Source organism: Diplotaxodon limnothrissa, linkage group LG7, assembly GCF_057381915.1.
Source record: "Diplotaxodon limnothrissa isolate DT_005_m linkage group LG7, D_limnothrissa_male_GT1.1, whole genome shotgun sequence".
Classification (NCBI taxonomy): Eukaryota; Metazoa; Chordata; class Actinopteri; order Cichliformes; family Cichlidae; genus Diplotaxodon; species Diplotaxodon limnothrissa.
The window spans coordinates 33,901,010-33,918,105 of NC_140602.1; the positions used below are offsets into that span (position 1 = coordinate 33,901,010).

General features: G+C 36.8%; 1 protein-coding gene across 4 annotated transcripts in view; it reads left to right on the forward strand.

The window, feature by feature from the left end:
- tcf4 (transcription factor 4) overlaps window positions 1-17,096 on the forward strand; it is a 255,612-nt gene that overhangs the window by 114,671 nt on the left and 123,845 nt on the right. For all 4 annotated transcript variants that reach the window (XM_085359625.1, XM_085359626.1, XM_085359623.1 and 1 more), the window contains one exon: window positions 10,900-10,958. In XM_085359625.1, the coding sequence (XP_085215751.1) occupies window positions 10,900-10,958 (59 nt within the window). The remainder of the gene's footprint in view (window positions 1-10,899; window positions 10,959-17,096) is intronic.

The following is a 17,096-nucleotide window of genomic DNA, read 5'->3' on the forward strand; positions in this document are numbered from 1 at the left end:
AAAGCATCAATGCCTGCTGGGATTGAAGGGTGGCGGTGTGTGTGTGTGTGTGTGTGTGTGTGTGAGTCGGGGGGGGATTGTCTGTTACTCATCGACCATCATCTGTTAAATTAATGTTGATCTCCCCCCTGAAAAATGTTACGCTTTACACTGGAAGACAACACCATGAATAAATAGGTGTGTAGATGGCTTCAAATTCAGAGCTGGCAGTGTGGTTTGCGTGGTTTCAGAGTGTCTGTTGGAGTGTGCGATTGTGTGTGTGTGTACGTGTCTGTGTGTGTGTCACTACCTTTCAGACTTTGTAGAAACTTCTGGACCGGTGCCCGGTGGTGTCATGGAAACGCTTGAATCGCTCAGAATGATTCATGTCTGCACAGTCCAACCCTCCCCCATCACACACACACACACACACACACACACACACACACACACACACACACACACACACTCATTCGCAGGAAGAGGGAGTTTAACCCTTCTTCTATCCATCTTCATCCCCCCCACCACCTCTCTATCTCTCCTCTTTCTTTCCTCTCATCTCATCTTTGCCATCCTCGTCAAATCGCGCTATTAGTCACATACTTTATTAAAATGGACCCATTATATGGGTGTCAGAGGAGATCATGTCTTCTGAGTGTTTCCTTTCACGCAGAAAAAGACTTGACGTCTCTCTCAACCTCTGAAAGAAAGAGTCAAGACCCCGACGGTGACTCCTTCAACAACTCCATCTTGCGGTTTTCATCTTTTGCTGCCTGCTGAATCAGAAAGGAAGAGTAGTAGCTGTCAGATGTGACGGACACGATGGAGCGTGCAGAATGAAAACAGAGAAAAGCGCCTCTTCTCTCCTCTAACAGCTGATTCCAGTGACTGACAGGAAAACGGCTCTGTGGCTCTGCGCTCTCTCTTCACTGTGGTTGCAGTTATTGCTGCTTACACAGGAACTGATGTTATCACTTTGTTTGTTGTGCTGCAGTTAATGAAACTTTATTAAAGTAATTAAGATTAACATTAACATAGCAGAGCTAATTAATGAAGAAGAAAATGCAAACCCTCATTTACACAGTAGCCTTATACTGATCTGAAGATGTAGAGTGGATTGCTTTGTCTCGGACTTGCTCTTCCTTTCTGTCTCTTATTAGAAGTGAATGAGCTCTTTACCACCAGTAGTTTTAAACATTGGCCACAGGAAGTAAAAATGTTCCAAGCTTCCTGCATTACATGTTCAGATGTTTTTGCGGTGTATGTGATATCATGTTGGTATTCTTCCTGTAACATCATCATTATTGTTCCATTGCAATGGACCGATCACAGTGAAAGTTTGAGGAAAAAAAGATTGCATTGGGAGACGTTTGCTTTCAGAGCTCTCCCTGAGAAAGGCTTTCTGACAGCAACACTTCTAAACAGAAATACATAGATGTAAAGAGTGACAAGGCCAGTGTAAAGTGCAAGCTGTGGTGGATGAATGGATCCATTTCATCTGGGAGATGATGTTTTTGTGTTGCGTGTAAAACCAAAACTTTGTATTGATCTTCTCATAAATGTTAGATGTATTAGAAAACTTTTGGGGGGCAGAAAGCCCTGAAGACAAGTTTCTCACATGTGTCAAAAACTATTAAGATGTGCCTTGACCTATGTCTGGATGCAAGAAGCATCTGTGGCTTCACAGAGGCTAGAATCCTGTCGAAATCATTACTTTTACACTATAGCAGGTGTAGACTGTCATTGATTTATGGTAAGTATTTCATATTTTACAGGTCTTTTTCTTCTTGAATTTGCAAAGCTGTGACATGACAAAAGGTAATTTGTCAGATGTATTTATATGCTTGCAGAAACTTTAATTACTTAGTTAACATCTTCTCAGTCACACCAACTACATGACTCCCAAATCCTTTTCCAATTAGCTTTTATAGGGAAAAAGTAACTTTTCAGGACATTTGTGCTTTGATCCACAAAGTAAATTTAACAAGTATGCCAAAAGTATTGCATAACCCAACGCTGTTCTTGGGGGTTGTCAAGTGTCAGTGTCCTGAGATATACATACCTATCATCTATTCAACATGAAAGACACAGGTGTTATAAACTAGCTAAATGTAAAGTGCTGTATACTTTAGATATTGACTCTTGCAGTGTGCCTGACTTTCTGAATGCCCCTGAGGACCAGTGTTGGTCAAGTTACTTGAAAAAAGTAATCAGTAACTAATTACTGATTACTTCCCCCAAAAAATAATCCCGTTACTTTACTGATTACTTATTTTTGAAAGTAATTAGTTAATTAGTTACTTAGTTACTTAGTTACTTTTTAAAAACATGATTTACACCCTGAATAGGTAACGAAGCAAGATCTTCAATCGCTTCAATCCCAGTTCTACTTTTTCTGCATAATCAATCATATAAAATCTAATCAAATGGAAAAGTCTCTTTTTAAAACTTGTTTTATTAGTTTTAATCTTTTAACTTTATGCATCAAGCAAAAATTAAATTCTATGCAACATTCTCTGACTGGAAGAAATTTGTTTAACATTTAAACCTATTTTCTGCACATTCCAGCACATGAAATAAAATATTTTTTGTGTTTACACTCAGTCTTTCAAATAGATGCAAGTAAAACACAGCAGAACATAAATAAAATCAAAGGATCAATGGTCCTGTAGCTCTATTTTTACCTGTTTAGCAGGAGTGGGGCAGGCGGAGATTTGCCCTGGTGCAGGTGTGTCGCAGCAGTCAGTGGAAGAATCCGCGAGTTTCTCTGTGAATTTCACATTGCGTGGTAGCGCACTCGGTGCTTGTGCGGAAGTTTAGGGGGTTTTTTTGCTGTAAAAAGAAGTTTTCTTCAAACAGCGGACACTAATGTTTTTGTCACTTTTTACGGAATCAAACTCAAAGTAAGGTCAGTACTTCCACGCTTTAAACGCTGCACGCTCATACTCTCTCCCGCACTCATTATATTATCCGTTGTTGATCTGCACACAGCTGTTGCCACGAACGTTGCACTCGCTTACGTCATTGTCATGAGACACTTTCGCAAAAGAATCACGGTTTTAATAACGCAGTAACGCAGCATGCTTACAGGAAATTAATAGTAATCTAATTACCTTTTTTGCAATAGTAATCCCTTACTTTACTCGTTACTTGAAAAAAGTAATCGGATTACGCATTACTGCCCATCTCTGCTGAGGACAGAGTTTGGCAACACTTTAATGAACCTCGATAAAGATCTATATCTGCTTATCTACTGTAGTACAAGTCATTTCAGATGTTATACCGAGTTTGTGCCAGTGAATGTAAATGAAGACTTTGAAACTTTAAAACTACAAATTTTTTTTTATCACTTTTGTGTATCAATCGTTACTCTTGTCCTGGCACTTTTTTCTGTTTGCTTCAAGCAAGTAGAAATAATGCTATATATATATATGCAACTTTATCGTTTTATATTAGCTGACACTTAGCATATAAAGAAAATAGTTCCTACATAAACAGGATTATTGATTTTTGTGACAGAATTTTTCAAAGATATATTTTGGTTGTCTTGAGCACTACAAAACAACCACCTATCTCAAATACACCAAATACACACCAAAATAATCTGGATGGATAAATAGCTCTACAGGCCAGAGGAAAATTATGTAAATTTGATTTTGTGATGACCTGTCCTTTTAAAAACCTGGCAGTTTGATGTCATGTAAAGTGAAAATAATGGGAACTGGTCTTTATACAAGGACTGAGGCACTGATGAGGCAGACTCTCAAAATCTGAATCGAGCCTAGGTGACTATGAGTAAGTTCAGTTAAGGGCCTGTTAACAAGCTGTGTCATTATAGCTAATACCCCAGACAAGCTTCCCGGTTACTGTTGGCTCTCAGTTTGTAATGGAGCTGATTTGTACTTCGCCTCAGTCTCTGTGCATTGTGGATTAGCAGGGATTTGGTCTTGCTGCCTCACCGACTTCTCTATGGGCTTTCATACAGCGGAGTGGACTGACTTTGCCACCTTTTGTACCTCTGCAGCCAGCATAATCTAACAAATGCCAGTATCTTTACTTCCTTCTCACAGCCAACAATCTTTAGTTTTGTTTTCTCGGGAAACTAAATGTCTTTGGGGTTCCTAAGAGAAACGCAGAGGTCTGTGCGTGAAGGCATCTTCTGAAATCTTCTTTGATGGGTTCTTTAAAGATTTGAGACTGTTTTTGAATTTTTCTGACACACTAGGGACAAAAAGAGATGACTGTCACTGTCAGAGTATCTGGGGAAAGCAAAAGTTCCATGGTTACTCATCAGCAAAGAAGCTCTTGATGGAACTTGAAAGCCTGAAGAATACTTGTTTGAGGGTTTGTGAAACAATTAGAAAGGTGTTTTCATTAAGCCTAATTCCCCCAAACCTTTTATGTGAGAGCTCCTCCAGTCATTAAGATGTATCAGAGATTTGTAGAATTTGAGTAAGCTTTAAGCAAGCTTTCTTACGTTATTATATTCCACAAAAATGAAGTGTTTGCACAAAGAAGAAGAGAAAGCAGCAACAAGTTGAAATATAAAGATTGGTTTATTGGACAATTTAAGAAACAGGAAGACAGGAAGCATTAAAAACATGTTTATCGCACTGGGATATCTTTTAAGAACCCCAAATCTGAGTTTTTATGGATATTATGCGGCTTCAGTCTTACATTTAACTAAAACTCTGAACATCCTAGAGTCCTAGAAGCCTAGAAGTGAGATCAACTCAGCTTTATAGAAAAAAAAAAGACTTCCATGGTTCACGAAGGAAGGAACAATAAGGTTAGTTTGTCTCTGCACAAACAAAATACAATGTCTGAACAGCCATTGATTGTTAGAGGTTGACAGAGCTCTTAACAGTCTTCTATAGGGTCTTTCAAGACTGATCTCCTAAACCCTAAAATGACGTTGTTCGAGAACCCTACTGAGTCAAAAAGGGTTTTCATGAAATCTGTATTTTTAACTATGAAAAAGCTTTTGAAGAGGAGGGCTTATGTGGTTTTAAGGACTTGAAATAAGGAGACTGTTATCAGATCAAATGGACTGTTTTAAAAAGTGGATTCATTTGCCTGATTTATCTGAGATTATCAAAAAAGTTAACTGAAGTACTTTACATTTTCTAAGTTAAAAAAAAACAGCAAGATTAGTTAAGTTATGTTTTTTTTTCCTCAAGAGACAAAGGTTGAACCAAAAGGTGATTAAAATGTGCATCACAGAGATGAACAATATATTTTTTAATTGTGTAACTGTATTTTCTATGTTTCAAATAAACAAAGGAATGCGGAATTTGAAACCTTATCATGGGAAAATATATTTGTTTATAAAAAGCCTTACTTGATACCAGAAATGAGAGAAAATAAAAATGGAGCCGATTAAATACATTTTGGTCTTTTAAGAATTTTTTTTACATTTTTTCCTGATTTTTGTATATTTTTTTCTCACGTCCATAAAAATATATCAAAGGAGGCCCTTCATCTGCTGCAAAATGAAAAACAAATCAGTTGAGGAGAAGAAGTTTTATACCAGTTATATCTCAAAAGGCCTCTTTAACAAAATCCACTTTAAAAAGCATTTAATTAAGACTTACTTTGTGTTGTGACGGCTTTATATATTAATAAACTCTCCTCGTTTTATCAAGTAATAGACTCTTTGGTTCAGAAATCTTTTTCCAGTTCAAGGCAGTGAAATGAAATGCTTCTCTGTGTGTGTGTGTGTGTGTGTGTGTGTGTGTGTGTGTGTGTGTGTGCCCATTCATGGTATACTGTGACAGGGTGTGTGATCTGGAAGGCTGACCCTTCCCATCCTGTTTACTCCATCCCTGCCTCCCTCCCTCCATCTCTCTCTCTCTCTCTCTCGCTCCTTCTTCCTTTTTTTTAATACTGCTCTTTCTTTTACAGCCAAATTAAAATACCAAGGATTTTTGTTTGTGTGTGTAATACATGAGCTCAGCCTGCAGAGGTGGTGGAGGTGAAAAGGTCAGCATGTTGAGACAAAAGGGACAGATCGGGGTTGTGCGGTTGTGAAAGCCTCAATTCAGAATCTATTTTTGTCGCATTTGTTGTAGCGTCTGCATTGGGGTCACTGTTAATTGATACATTCTTGTATTTACTGGATTATAGAAATTGCTCAATTGTAAAATCATCTAATTTGCATCAACTTTTTATGTTTTGACAAAGGTATAAGCTCTAAATAATAATATTTCATTTTTAAGAAAACAAAGATGCACCTTACAGCATATTATTTACCACAGCTTAAAGAGTGTGTGCAGACGTGGAAAAGCTGTCAATCGAAATACTAACATATCGGAAGGCACACATGAATCTACATTTTTGCCAGTTGATGATGCACAAAAAGACAAAAAAAATCTATTTTTTTTTCTTTTTTTCTTTTTTTTTTTTTTTTGCTGTAGCTTTTGACAATTCCAATAAACCTAAAAGACTAAAAGGAGATAGATGCATGGAAATATTGCTATAGGCCAAGTCTTGTGGGATTACCTAATTATTTAGCACCGCTTGTGTGTGAGTGTATCCGTAGATAGGGTACATACCTATTGCCCTATTCACAGCATGCACATAAGTTTATATATAGGTAGTTGTATACATAAATAAAATGGTGCTCCAGTAGGTATTTAATTTAGTGCCAGAGGAGACAAAACTCATGCCAACACTGGCACTCATCCATTTTAATGGCCCTCAAACGGACAGAGGTAATGCAAAAAGACTGAGGGCTGGAACCTTTTATGCTGGCCTCTCTTTCTATTATACAAAATTTGGGGGGCCTTCAAACAGACAAGTGTCTTTATCGCCTGGCAGTTTGGACCTATAACCACATAGTCGTATAATAAGATAACCTTTATTAGTCCCACACTTGGGAAATTTGTTTTGTCACAGCAGGAAGTGGACAGTGCAAAAGTTATGAGGCAAAAATTAGAATACAATAAGAATAAATACAGTACACAACTGTACAGAATAGAATAAAATAAAATACTATATACAGTAGAATAAAATAAAATAAATATACAATAAGATAAAAATAGAATACAAATACAAATACTATATACAACTAAGTAAAAATACAACGATGACAGAAAGGATTATTGCACTTAGTATTATTGCATATGTATGGATGTGTGTGCTTGATCAGTTAAAGTCTTTATTATGGAGTCTGACAGCAGTGGGGAGGAAAGACCTGCGAAATCTCTCCGTCCCACACCGTGGGTGCCGCAGTCTCCCACTGAAGGAGCTGCTCAGTGCTGTCACAGTCTGCTGCATGGGGTAATATAGCAAGACATTATTACATTATTACATTAATCATTATTTCCAGTGATGAGCAATTATTACCTTCTATAAGTAAGTATTTGATCAATATAAATAAATAAAACAAGAAAAAAAAAGAAGAAACTGAAAAAAAATTAATACAAAAACATTTTGTTGTATTTTGTAAAAATTGTTCTAGTTTTCTTGACAGTTTATCCTTTTAAGTCTTAAAATTGAAATTGTGTCTCCAAAAATGATAGCTACTTTTAAGGAGGCTGGTAAGCCTGAGGATTATCTATCCTTCCATGCTGGCATTTACATTGTGTACAAATTTTTCATAAGAAGTTTTGCATTTTGTGGTGGAAAGATTTTTGGATTCATTGCAGGCCGTGGTATTCACCAGAGGTGCGTGCAGTGTCAAATCTAAATAGGTATTTGTTTATGTGTGTGTGGTCCTGAGTTAGTATTTTTGAATGCATGTGCTCGATATATTTCGGTACCGTGAAAAGTACATTTGTGTGTGTGTGTATATGTGTGTGTGTGTGTGTGTGTGTGTGTGTGTGTAGTACATATCAACATTGGTCTGAGTTTGTGCATCTGTGCTAGTGATTTCTAGTACTTGTGTGTATGTTGTGGTGTGTGTGTGTGTGTGTGTGTGTGTGTGTGTGTGTGTGTGTGTGTGTGTGTGTGTGTGTGAGTCTTTGTATACATGCCAAACTGGTCCAGCTGGCATCAGTCGTAGCTGAAGCCGAAGCCGCCGTATCGGTCACACACACACTCTCTCTCTCCCGCTCACACACACACACACACACACACACACAGTCGACCACATTCCTATTCTGTACGCCTGTAATTATCAACCTCTTCTGCATCGACTACCATGTTGGCGCGTATTCAGCGCTGGTCTATACACGCCTGATTCCAACCCTTCACTACGTACACGCTTCATTTTCCTCCACACACGCTTGCAGTAAAACCCCTCCATTTCATCTCATACGACTGCACTGACAGCAGAATGTAATTACACACTAACTGTGGTTTGATATTTAGACTGGCTCAAGATTTAAGGTTTTATCCAAAAAGAAGGTCTGCGTGGTAAAAATAGGCACCGGAGTGGTCCCGCAGCTCAGAGGGGAGGAAAGCCTGTTCAGAAGCTGGAGAGGAAATTAGCTTTGTTGTCTACACGCAGCGGTGCATTTTTCGAAATTCATCAGGCACCTTTTTCACAGCCAGGCACGCTCAGTTTGTGTATTAAAGTGATGGTCGGTTACCTGCCAACGAGGCTTCACCTTCTTGTCGTGTACTGATCAATCCTTGGCCTGCATTCAAAGAGCTCTGATGTCTGATTTCAATCAAACATGTTTCAACACGTTTGACCGAAGATGTTCTATAAAAACTAATGGGTAGGTGAGGGTGTTGTTTTCTTCTTACATCTATTAAATCTGTATCAGATGTTGCCTTGGGCATTAAGGACCTTCAAGTCCAACAACGGGAACAGAAATCATAGTTTCTGTATTGTTTATAAATGAAATTAAAGGAAAATAAAAAGTCTTTTGCAGTAAAACTTTAACCAAGAAATTTGAGTTCCTGAAGAGAGTTACATGAACATGATGCCTTGCAAGGTTTTCAAGAGATATGTTGAATGTTGGAGTTTAGCCAAACTTTCAATAAATGGAGCTTTAATATTAAGTGATAATCATGGAGAATTATGTCATACATTTGGCATAATATTAAATGCTAAATTAATCGCACAAACCCTAAATTTTGTAGTATGCAACTTTTCCTACAGGGCTTTGTTAAATCTTCACAGTGTGGTTCCAACATCTTTGATGGAAATGTCCTTTAATGTAGTATTGCAGTAGCAGTAGGCTGTTGCCAGGTTAAGCAGAGACAGGTTGAATTTCTCTGGCTGGTTATTTAAATTAAGAGCGTCATTATTACATGTATTACATGTTTTCCAAAATTTCACTATGTAAACCCTAATGAGAACCAATTTGTAGAACAGAAAACTGTAGATTCTTTAAAGCCAGGTTCAAAATGAGCATTTTGCTGGCACATTAGAATCAATGTATTTTTATCAATATATCTCTTTTTGTAACTTCATTAATTTGAAACTACTGTCAACGTGTAATATTTTTTTATTTTTTACAATTTTGAAGAAATAAAATGTTCTATAAATATTTCTCTGAATGCTATAATACAATATGAATATAAATTTTCTCTAACTGCTGAAGTGGAAATTTAGTGTGTTTTGAGGGAAAAATCCTTATTTTGGGAAAACAATAATTGCACGTATGCAGTGTTAAATCTTTTTTCTTTCTAATTGTGAAACACTGCTTACATGTAAAAATGTTTAAGTAACAGATAAAAATTCCTAGATAAGCACTTACATCAAGACAAATATTTAAATGTTCAAAAGACAAAGTGGACACACACATACAACAAAATGTGACTTTCCACTAGTTTGTGGGGGAGATATAGTGTGGAAGCAAAATGGTGAAAAAATTCACACACAATGGACCATTGAAACTGGATTATCTTCATTTTCTAGAAAATGTAAATAAAGCATGATTTTGAATGTATTTGTGTCACCAAATCCCATACTGCAGTTCTATATGCTGATTACAGAGTCTTGGTTTTCAGCTTCATTCCAAGTTGCCTGGTGGCTGTTGGTTGATACTTACTGTAAAGTCGTTTAGAAATGCTTATTTTTTCCCAAAATCACATCATTGTCAATAACTTTGGAAACTGAACTCTAAGTGTAAAATTCATCCATTATTTGCTGCCTTCAAAAATCCCACAATGGAATGGAGAAAATAGTCTGCATAGCCTGAACACAGTAGTATGCAACTGCGCAAGAATTGACTATTTTCTTCAGTAGAATTGGTTGCCTAGCGAGTGCACTAATTAGTCTCTATGGAACATCACTCTCCAAAGGGACAAAGATGGGAAAGAGCAGAATAATACCATATATGGCAAACCATTAGAGTTGGCGATGTACTATAAACATCTTTACTCGTAAATTCACTAGGAGAGTTCAGTTTTCTCCGTGAGGCAGGTTGCTTTTTAATTTTTCTGTTCAGCTGAACACTCAATTTTTTTTCTCATGCAAAGAAACTAAATCTACACCTAAAAGAAAGTGGAGAATGAAAGCGTTGATTTTGTTTTTGTGGCACAAAGCCCTTGCCTTTCTGTATGCGGATCTATGCATTGCAGGCATAGCAGATGTACGTTTTGTTGTGCAGAGAGATCAGCGAGCAGAAAACACACAGAGCACACACACTGTCTGTGATCAGGAAAACTGGCTTTGGCTGTTTCTACAAAAAGTTATTTTTTCTGTGGCTCCTTGTGAATGAATTATCCTTTAAATTAATAGATGAAAAACTATAGCACAGTTTTGATGTTCCGGGGAAATATGTCCCTGTTGTTGGTGATGGTGAGAGCATGTGACAAAGGGCAACTTTGCCTGGACCTGATTGTACCGACGCTGTGTAGTGTTATTGTGTTAACATGTCTTTGGAGTTGATTGATCTGTTAAAGCTGAATAATTTCCACACCAGTAATTGTTTTTTCCTTCCTGTAGTTATAAAGATCAGTCTTTGTTAAGCTGATTGCTTTTGCTAACTGCCTAACTGCCCTTTCTTCTTCCTCTTCCAGGTAAAACAGAGAGGAGTTTGTACTCATATGGCAGAGAGTCCAACCCACACTGCCATCAGGTCAGTCCCAATGTAAATGTCTTCTTTTATTCAACCAGTGTGTCAGTTTCAGTCATCTTTATTGCTTCTTTTTTGTTTTTTGATTGAGACAAAGCAGTAAATATATTTAGGCAAAACAGAGCAAACTCTGAGTTTGATTTGGTATCAGTAGTAGAGGATGTTCAGCTCTAGAGATGCGAGGTTTAAGCACCAAAATCTTTACTTGTGGTTGTGGACTTTTGCATATTAACTGTGGAACGTGGCCTGAAGGAGAGACCTAAAGCCATTGGTGCTTTTGGTAAATGTCTCCAGAATAACATGTAGCATGTCGCCAGTACCCACCTTATGCCTTTTTGCCCACATATCCTACCCACTGGATAATAAAGATTATAGAGGATTGTTCTAATGTGGCCCTAAACAACCAAAAAAAAAGGGGGGGGATTTGAATATGCAAATGAGGCGTTTAAATGCCAGTGTTGAAAAGTGAGCACAACCTAAACCTAGTGTTCTAAAGTGACTTTTTGGAGTTGGATGTGACTTTTGATCTCAGTCACTTATGCTGTAAAAAGAGGAGGAAGTTGACATCACCATAGTTTTGTAACCATCATTAAACATTTTGTAATAACCATTGTTGATAAATGGCAAGCTGATAGCTGATTATTTTTTGTAAATAGTTATTTTAATGTATTAATTTTTTCAAATAATTAGTAATGTTAAAATGTATGTTTATGTCGTTAGTTTGTGTTTGTTTTTGTGCACTTATACCAACCACTGTGTTGCTCTTAAACCTGCTCAAACACTCTCTGTGCCTAAGCCAAACCAAAAATCCAGAGAAAGTAAAAGCAGAGAAAAGGTGCTAACAAAATTAAAAAGCAAACATAAACCACAAGTACCTCCACCCTGCCTAGTCTTACGTTTCCTTAAATCAAATATTACATCTTAATCGCTATAATCTTCATAATAATATTTATGATATAAATAGTATAAATATTTGAATTAATTAAAAATATTCATAACATTTATAAACTTCAGCTTCAGAATTTCAGCAAACATCAGAAAGAGTCCAGTGGTCTATAAACTAGTTAACAAACAATGAAATCAATTAATTGTTTATTAACATGGAATAATTATACAGTATTGTATTATTATGTATTTATAATCATTTATTAGCTATTTACAATGGCTATTTTAAAGTCATGTTTCTTTGGTCACTGACATCCAAACACATGGGTTTATGTGATGAACAAGGTTAACCAATCAACCCAAGTCACAATCACAGAATAAAAATATCCTCAAGTACAAGATGACTTTTTAAAAACAATGTAATATATTATATGTCAAAGTACTGCTTAAGGTTTTGAAGGTATGATTTCTTTGTATTGCTATTGATTGTGCACGCATTTTTTTTATCTTACAAAGGTGTAAAAGAGTAACCTCCCATCAGACAAAGAATAATCTTACCAGTGGAGTTTTCATGTCCATTTAGCATTTATGTTTTTCTTGTTAATGTAAGTTCACTCTCCTATAAGCTGTTGGCTAGTGTGGCTTTGCACTGCTACATGTTAGCTAACTCTAACATTTAACATTTTTTTTCCCAATTGTCAAACATTTTGTTTAAACTCATGTCCCTTTGTTGTTCCCGTAAAGAGGATTCATGCAAATTTGCAAAGTCGTCTTTGACTTGTTGGCTGATTGTAGACGCTGTTTCTTGCATAATTTATTTCATTCAGATAGTTATTATTGTGCAACAGCTACCAATCACTCTCTGAAAAGTTGGGAACCTTCATTTGCAACTTAATATCCATGCATATATTCATGTGCTGTCATTTAAAGTCCACATAATAAAAGCTATAGAATACTCTGTTTGCTATGTGTCAATCACCCTCGTGACTACAATAAACAACAGCTGTTACATATTTTTTTGTATAATTTTAATAGAGATGTTTAACTTTATCTAACTATTCCCAACTTCATTAAACAAATAGTTATTAATTTTAACTTTAAGGACAACTGTTTTCAAAGAAATATGTATCACCAACGGTAGCACCAGGTGTTGTGACGACTTTTACTACATTCTGAATCTGTACTGTAATCTTCCTGCTCCGTTCTCATGGACCATATGCATCAATGAAAAGATACATGTTGATAATTAACAGAGACATACAGATGTTGGCATTTGATTAAAAAGAGAGGCTTGATGTGCTCGCTGTATTTTGATGACCACCAGATTAAAAAAAGAATCACATACGTTTCATTGCTGCACAGGTTGTTGGACGTGTGGAATCTGATATTACAGATTTATTTTTCTTTTCGTCTCAATGATCTTTAATTAAAGCTTATCAAAGAAGTGCGTTTCCTAGATTAAAAATATCGAAGTTGTACTAAAAGGTGTTACAGGTTATTATGAATCTATGAAATACTGTATGTGAAAAATTTCCTTTTGCATATCAAGAAGTTTGACTTTCAGATCTGATAAAAGCTGGCGGATAACAGTGGAGAATTTGATTATATTATTTAATTGCTATGTAGTTCAAATGTACACAAGTTTCTGATTAATCCACTTCCTAAAGTTGATGTGTGACTCTTCAATATCATAATATTTTTAGCGTTACTGTAGGTTTTGGCGCTACATTAGAAATTGTGGTCTAATTAATTTTAATCTTGCCTTTGGCGATTGCTGGTCTGTATGTTCATCTGCTAGCTTGTCATTATTTCATTGCAAAGTGAAATGATGCAGTTGAAGTCTGTCCATTTTGCTGGCCACTTGACTTTTAGCACCACCAGCATGTTAATCTTTGCGCTACTGAAATATTGCTACATATCACTGATAAAAAGCTTGATGCAGATATTCATGGTTCCCAGATGGTAAACTTTAATGACTTGGGTGATCACCAGACTTTCTCAAGGACTGTCATCAGGTAAAAATGTCACGTTATCAGTTAGACCTTTTCATACCCATACAAACTAACAGTTTAGTTTGTATGTCATCTTTCCTGATCTTAATTTGCCCTTCATCTTCTTGTAAGTAGCCTCTTTGTACAGCAATAGATTCCTTTTACCACTCTTGCAATACTTGAAACCATCCCTGAAGGTCCTGTTTTGTGAGCAAGTCAAGTACCATCTGTAACACCCCACTGAGTCAAAATAGTTATCCTTTAAATAAAATTTCAGAATAAAGAAGACAAAGTGATGGTTGTGTTGGTGTGGCCAAAGTACTCTCTGTCATGCATACTCTGCAATGAAGGGGCACCCGACTGTGATCACACCACAGCTCAGGTTGTTTGCACCAAATGTTCTCACTTAGAATATTACAACAGGATTCAGCATTGAGAATCTGACCCCTGTGAAAGAATGTGCAAGAGAAAATTTTTCAGAGAAAACAAGGAGCATGTTCATAGTTACACTGCTGACCAATCTTCCCTTCTTTGGCCTTGGACACTGAAAGGTCTTCCACTGTGAAAACTGCTGCCTGGTGTCTGAGTTATAACCATAACTCTTAGTAATAATTTGCAAAAGGAAAGTTGGGTCATCCCAGACCTGTTCACAGAGATCCTTACAGACATCTGCGTGCATGGACATAAAAATATATAAAGTACAGGTCCAGACATTGATTACACAAACAAAAAATCAACAGCACCTGTTGTATTAACATCACTGTGCACACTCTGTTTATGCATGGTGTTCAAGTGTTTATGATGAAATAGCACTAACTTTTATGTTATTTAGTAAGTGTTGGCATGCTAACAAGCAAAACTGAGATAGCACCACTAAAATCACTTCTAGGGAGAAATAGGATTGAGCCTGCCTTTTGAATTCCTAAAGAGCCCAGATAGCAAGTTAATAATTAATAAAATGAAATGAAATTAAACAAGGACTCGTGCTCTTATTTGGAATCGTGACATTGATTCAATGATGACCTTGAATCTCATATAATAATAATTGTCATAATGTTATAATATTTATAATTGCATTCTAGAGATGTTGTGATCAATGTCATGTCCACATCATCTAGACCTTGTGTTTCGGGATGATGTGGACACAGAGAATCTGTTTAATAACAGGAAAAGCGACTGCCAGCAGGGCCGATCAGACCAAACAAAATGATTGACAGTGGTCCAAATCTGGTTGCCTGGGGCAACTGGGCAACCGTTAATGTCGATCCTTGTGAATGGAGAGAACTCAGAAAGCAAAGTGATGGACAGTAAAGACAAGCAAAAATCCAAATGTGGCATCCGAAGGACTCAGACTTTTGAAAGGCCTTCCTGCCTTTTGATCTTTCATGAGGACACGATTTGGCCATGACAACCTCATAAACAATGACGCACACAGACAACATACCAGTTTCTCCATCATGCTAAATGTGCCAGTTGTAGGCACTGGAATACTTGTCATGCAGGTGGAATTAAATAAAGGTGCCGTTTGCCCCCTGAGACTTTATTTCTTCCTTTGTTTTATTTAGTCATTCATCAGTTTACCAGCTGATTCGCTCAGTATAGACTTGTTTTAATCATTCATATTACCAGTAGGCCAGCACAGTAAGCTGTTACTATCCATTTTAATCAGTGATGAGCAGAGAGACATACAGATTAATAACTGTAATATGTACTTCTTTTCTCACAGGAGGCATTTAAACCCAAGTTATAATCCTTTCTAACCTTTACCTTTCATGGCTAAACTTAACTGCATAAACTTGCTGCCTAAAGTTAACCAAAATAGCTCATGAAATTGAAAGAAACCTTTTAACATAACGTTAAATCCAAAAATACAAGACTTAAACTCTTGTTGAGTGGATTAAGCTTCCTCTCGCCCTCTAGTCTTGCGAGGATTACTACTTCCATTCAGCAGCGAGGAACATCCTTCATCAAATGAGGTGATAACGCTCTGCTAGTACACAGAATGCCCCACCTGATGGAGCTATTTATGGGACTGATAACGACTGATGAGGTCTTTTTGATTCAACAATGACATTTGAACGTTTTATTTATTCATGCATTCATTCAATCATTGGGAAGTGTATTAATTCATATGCTGGTTTTCTCTGACGGACATTTGAAGCGTTTCGCAATCAGTCCTTGGTGGTGGATCCATACGTTTATAGATACCTCCTCGTTATGTGATTTGTTTATTTGTTTATTTTACAAATATAAGCTGACCATCTATTGACTGTCTGCTCCCTCCACTTTTTTTCCTTTTTTGTCCTAAGCACTGTTTTTTTTTTTTATAAATCCATCCATTTGTACTCATTTGTCCATCTAACAGTTGATTTGTTAACTTGATCAGCCTTTGATTCGTCCATGTATCCATCTTTCCATCCATCCATTACTCCATTTATCTCCGCCTCGCTGATCTTTTATTTATAACCACCTCTTATATCCAGCTGTGGCCTTTGTACGAGGCTACAGCAAACCGTAGAGGACAAAAATATGAAATAAATGAAACATTACTGCCTCACTGGCCATTTTCCTACTGGGCTGCTGTCAAATTGTCCTGCTACACAGTCTGAATGGCTCCTGATGGAAATTGTTTGGAAATGGCAGATAAATTTACATGCTGGGCTGAAGTCCAAAATCCTCTGGCTTCGTCCTCGGCTGTTAGTGAAAGAGAAAGAGAGAGAGAGAGAGAAAAACACTTAGAGGGGAGGATGAGCTCACACACTAACAGCAGGAAGATTTCCAATGACCCCAGTTTATTTCGCCAGTCTCAGACCAAACCAAATAGATTTCTTCCGTTGGAGTTTTGAGTTAATTTAGGTTTTGGTTCCACATTTTTGGCTGCAGTTATTGTGGAAGTTTTAAATTTAGACATAATAATTTTGTCTCTGCCAATTTCCTCCATCTGAGTTCCAAAACACTCGATGATCATACTGGACTGCCATTTCATTTGAAATCTATTATTCAGTTTGACATTGTACTCATGTAAAGTAATTTCTCTTTGGGAAAATGGATTATTTTACACTAGTCAATGATGTAATCATAGCTGAATTTAAAAAAGAGAGAATTGGTCAGTGATTAAGAGGGCTGGAAATAATAAATAATCTTGTAGTAAACTAGAAGAAAAAGGGATTGAAAAATAAATAACCAGATGTTTGGATTCATGCGTGTGGGGCACAGAGCCACTGGAGTTCGGATGCTTTAATGCTTTTACCTTTTATGTTTAATA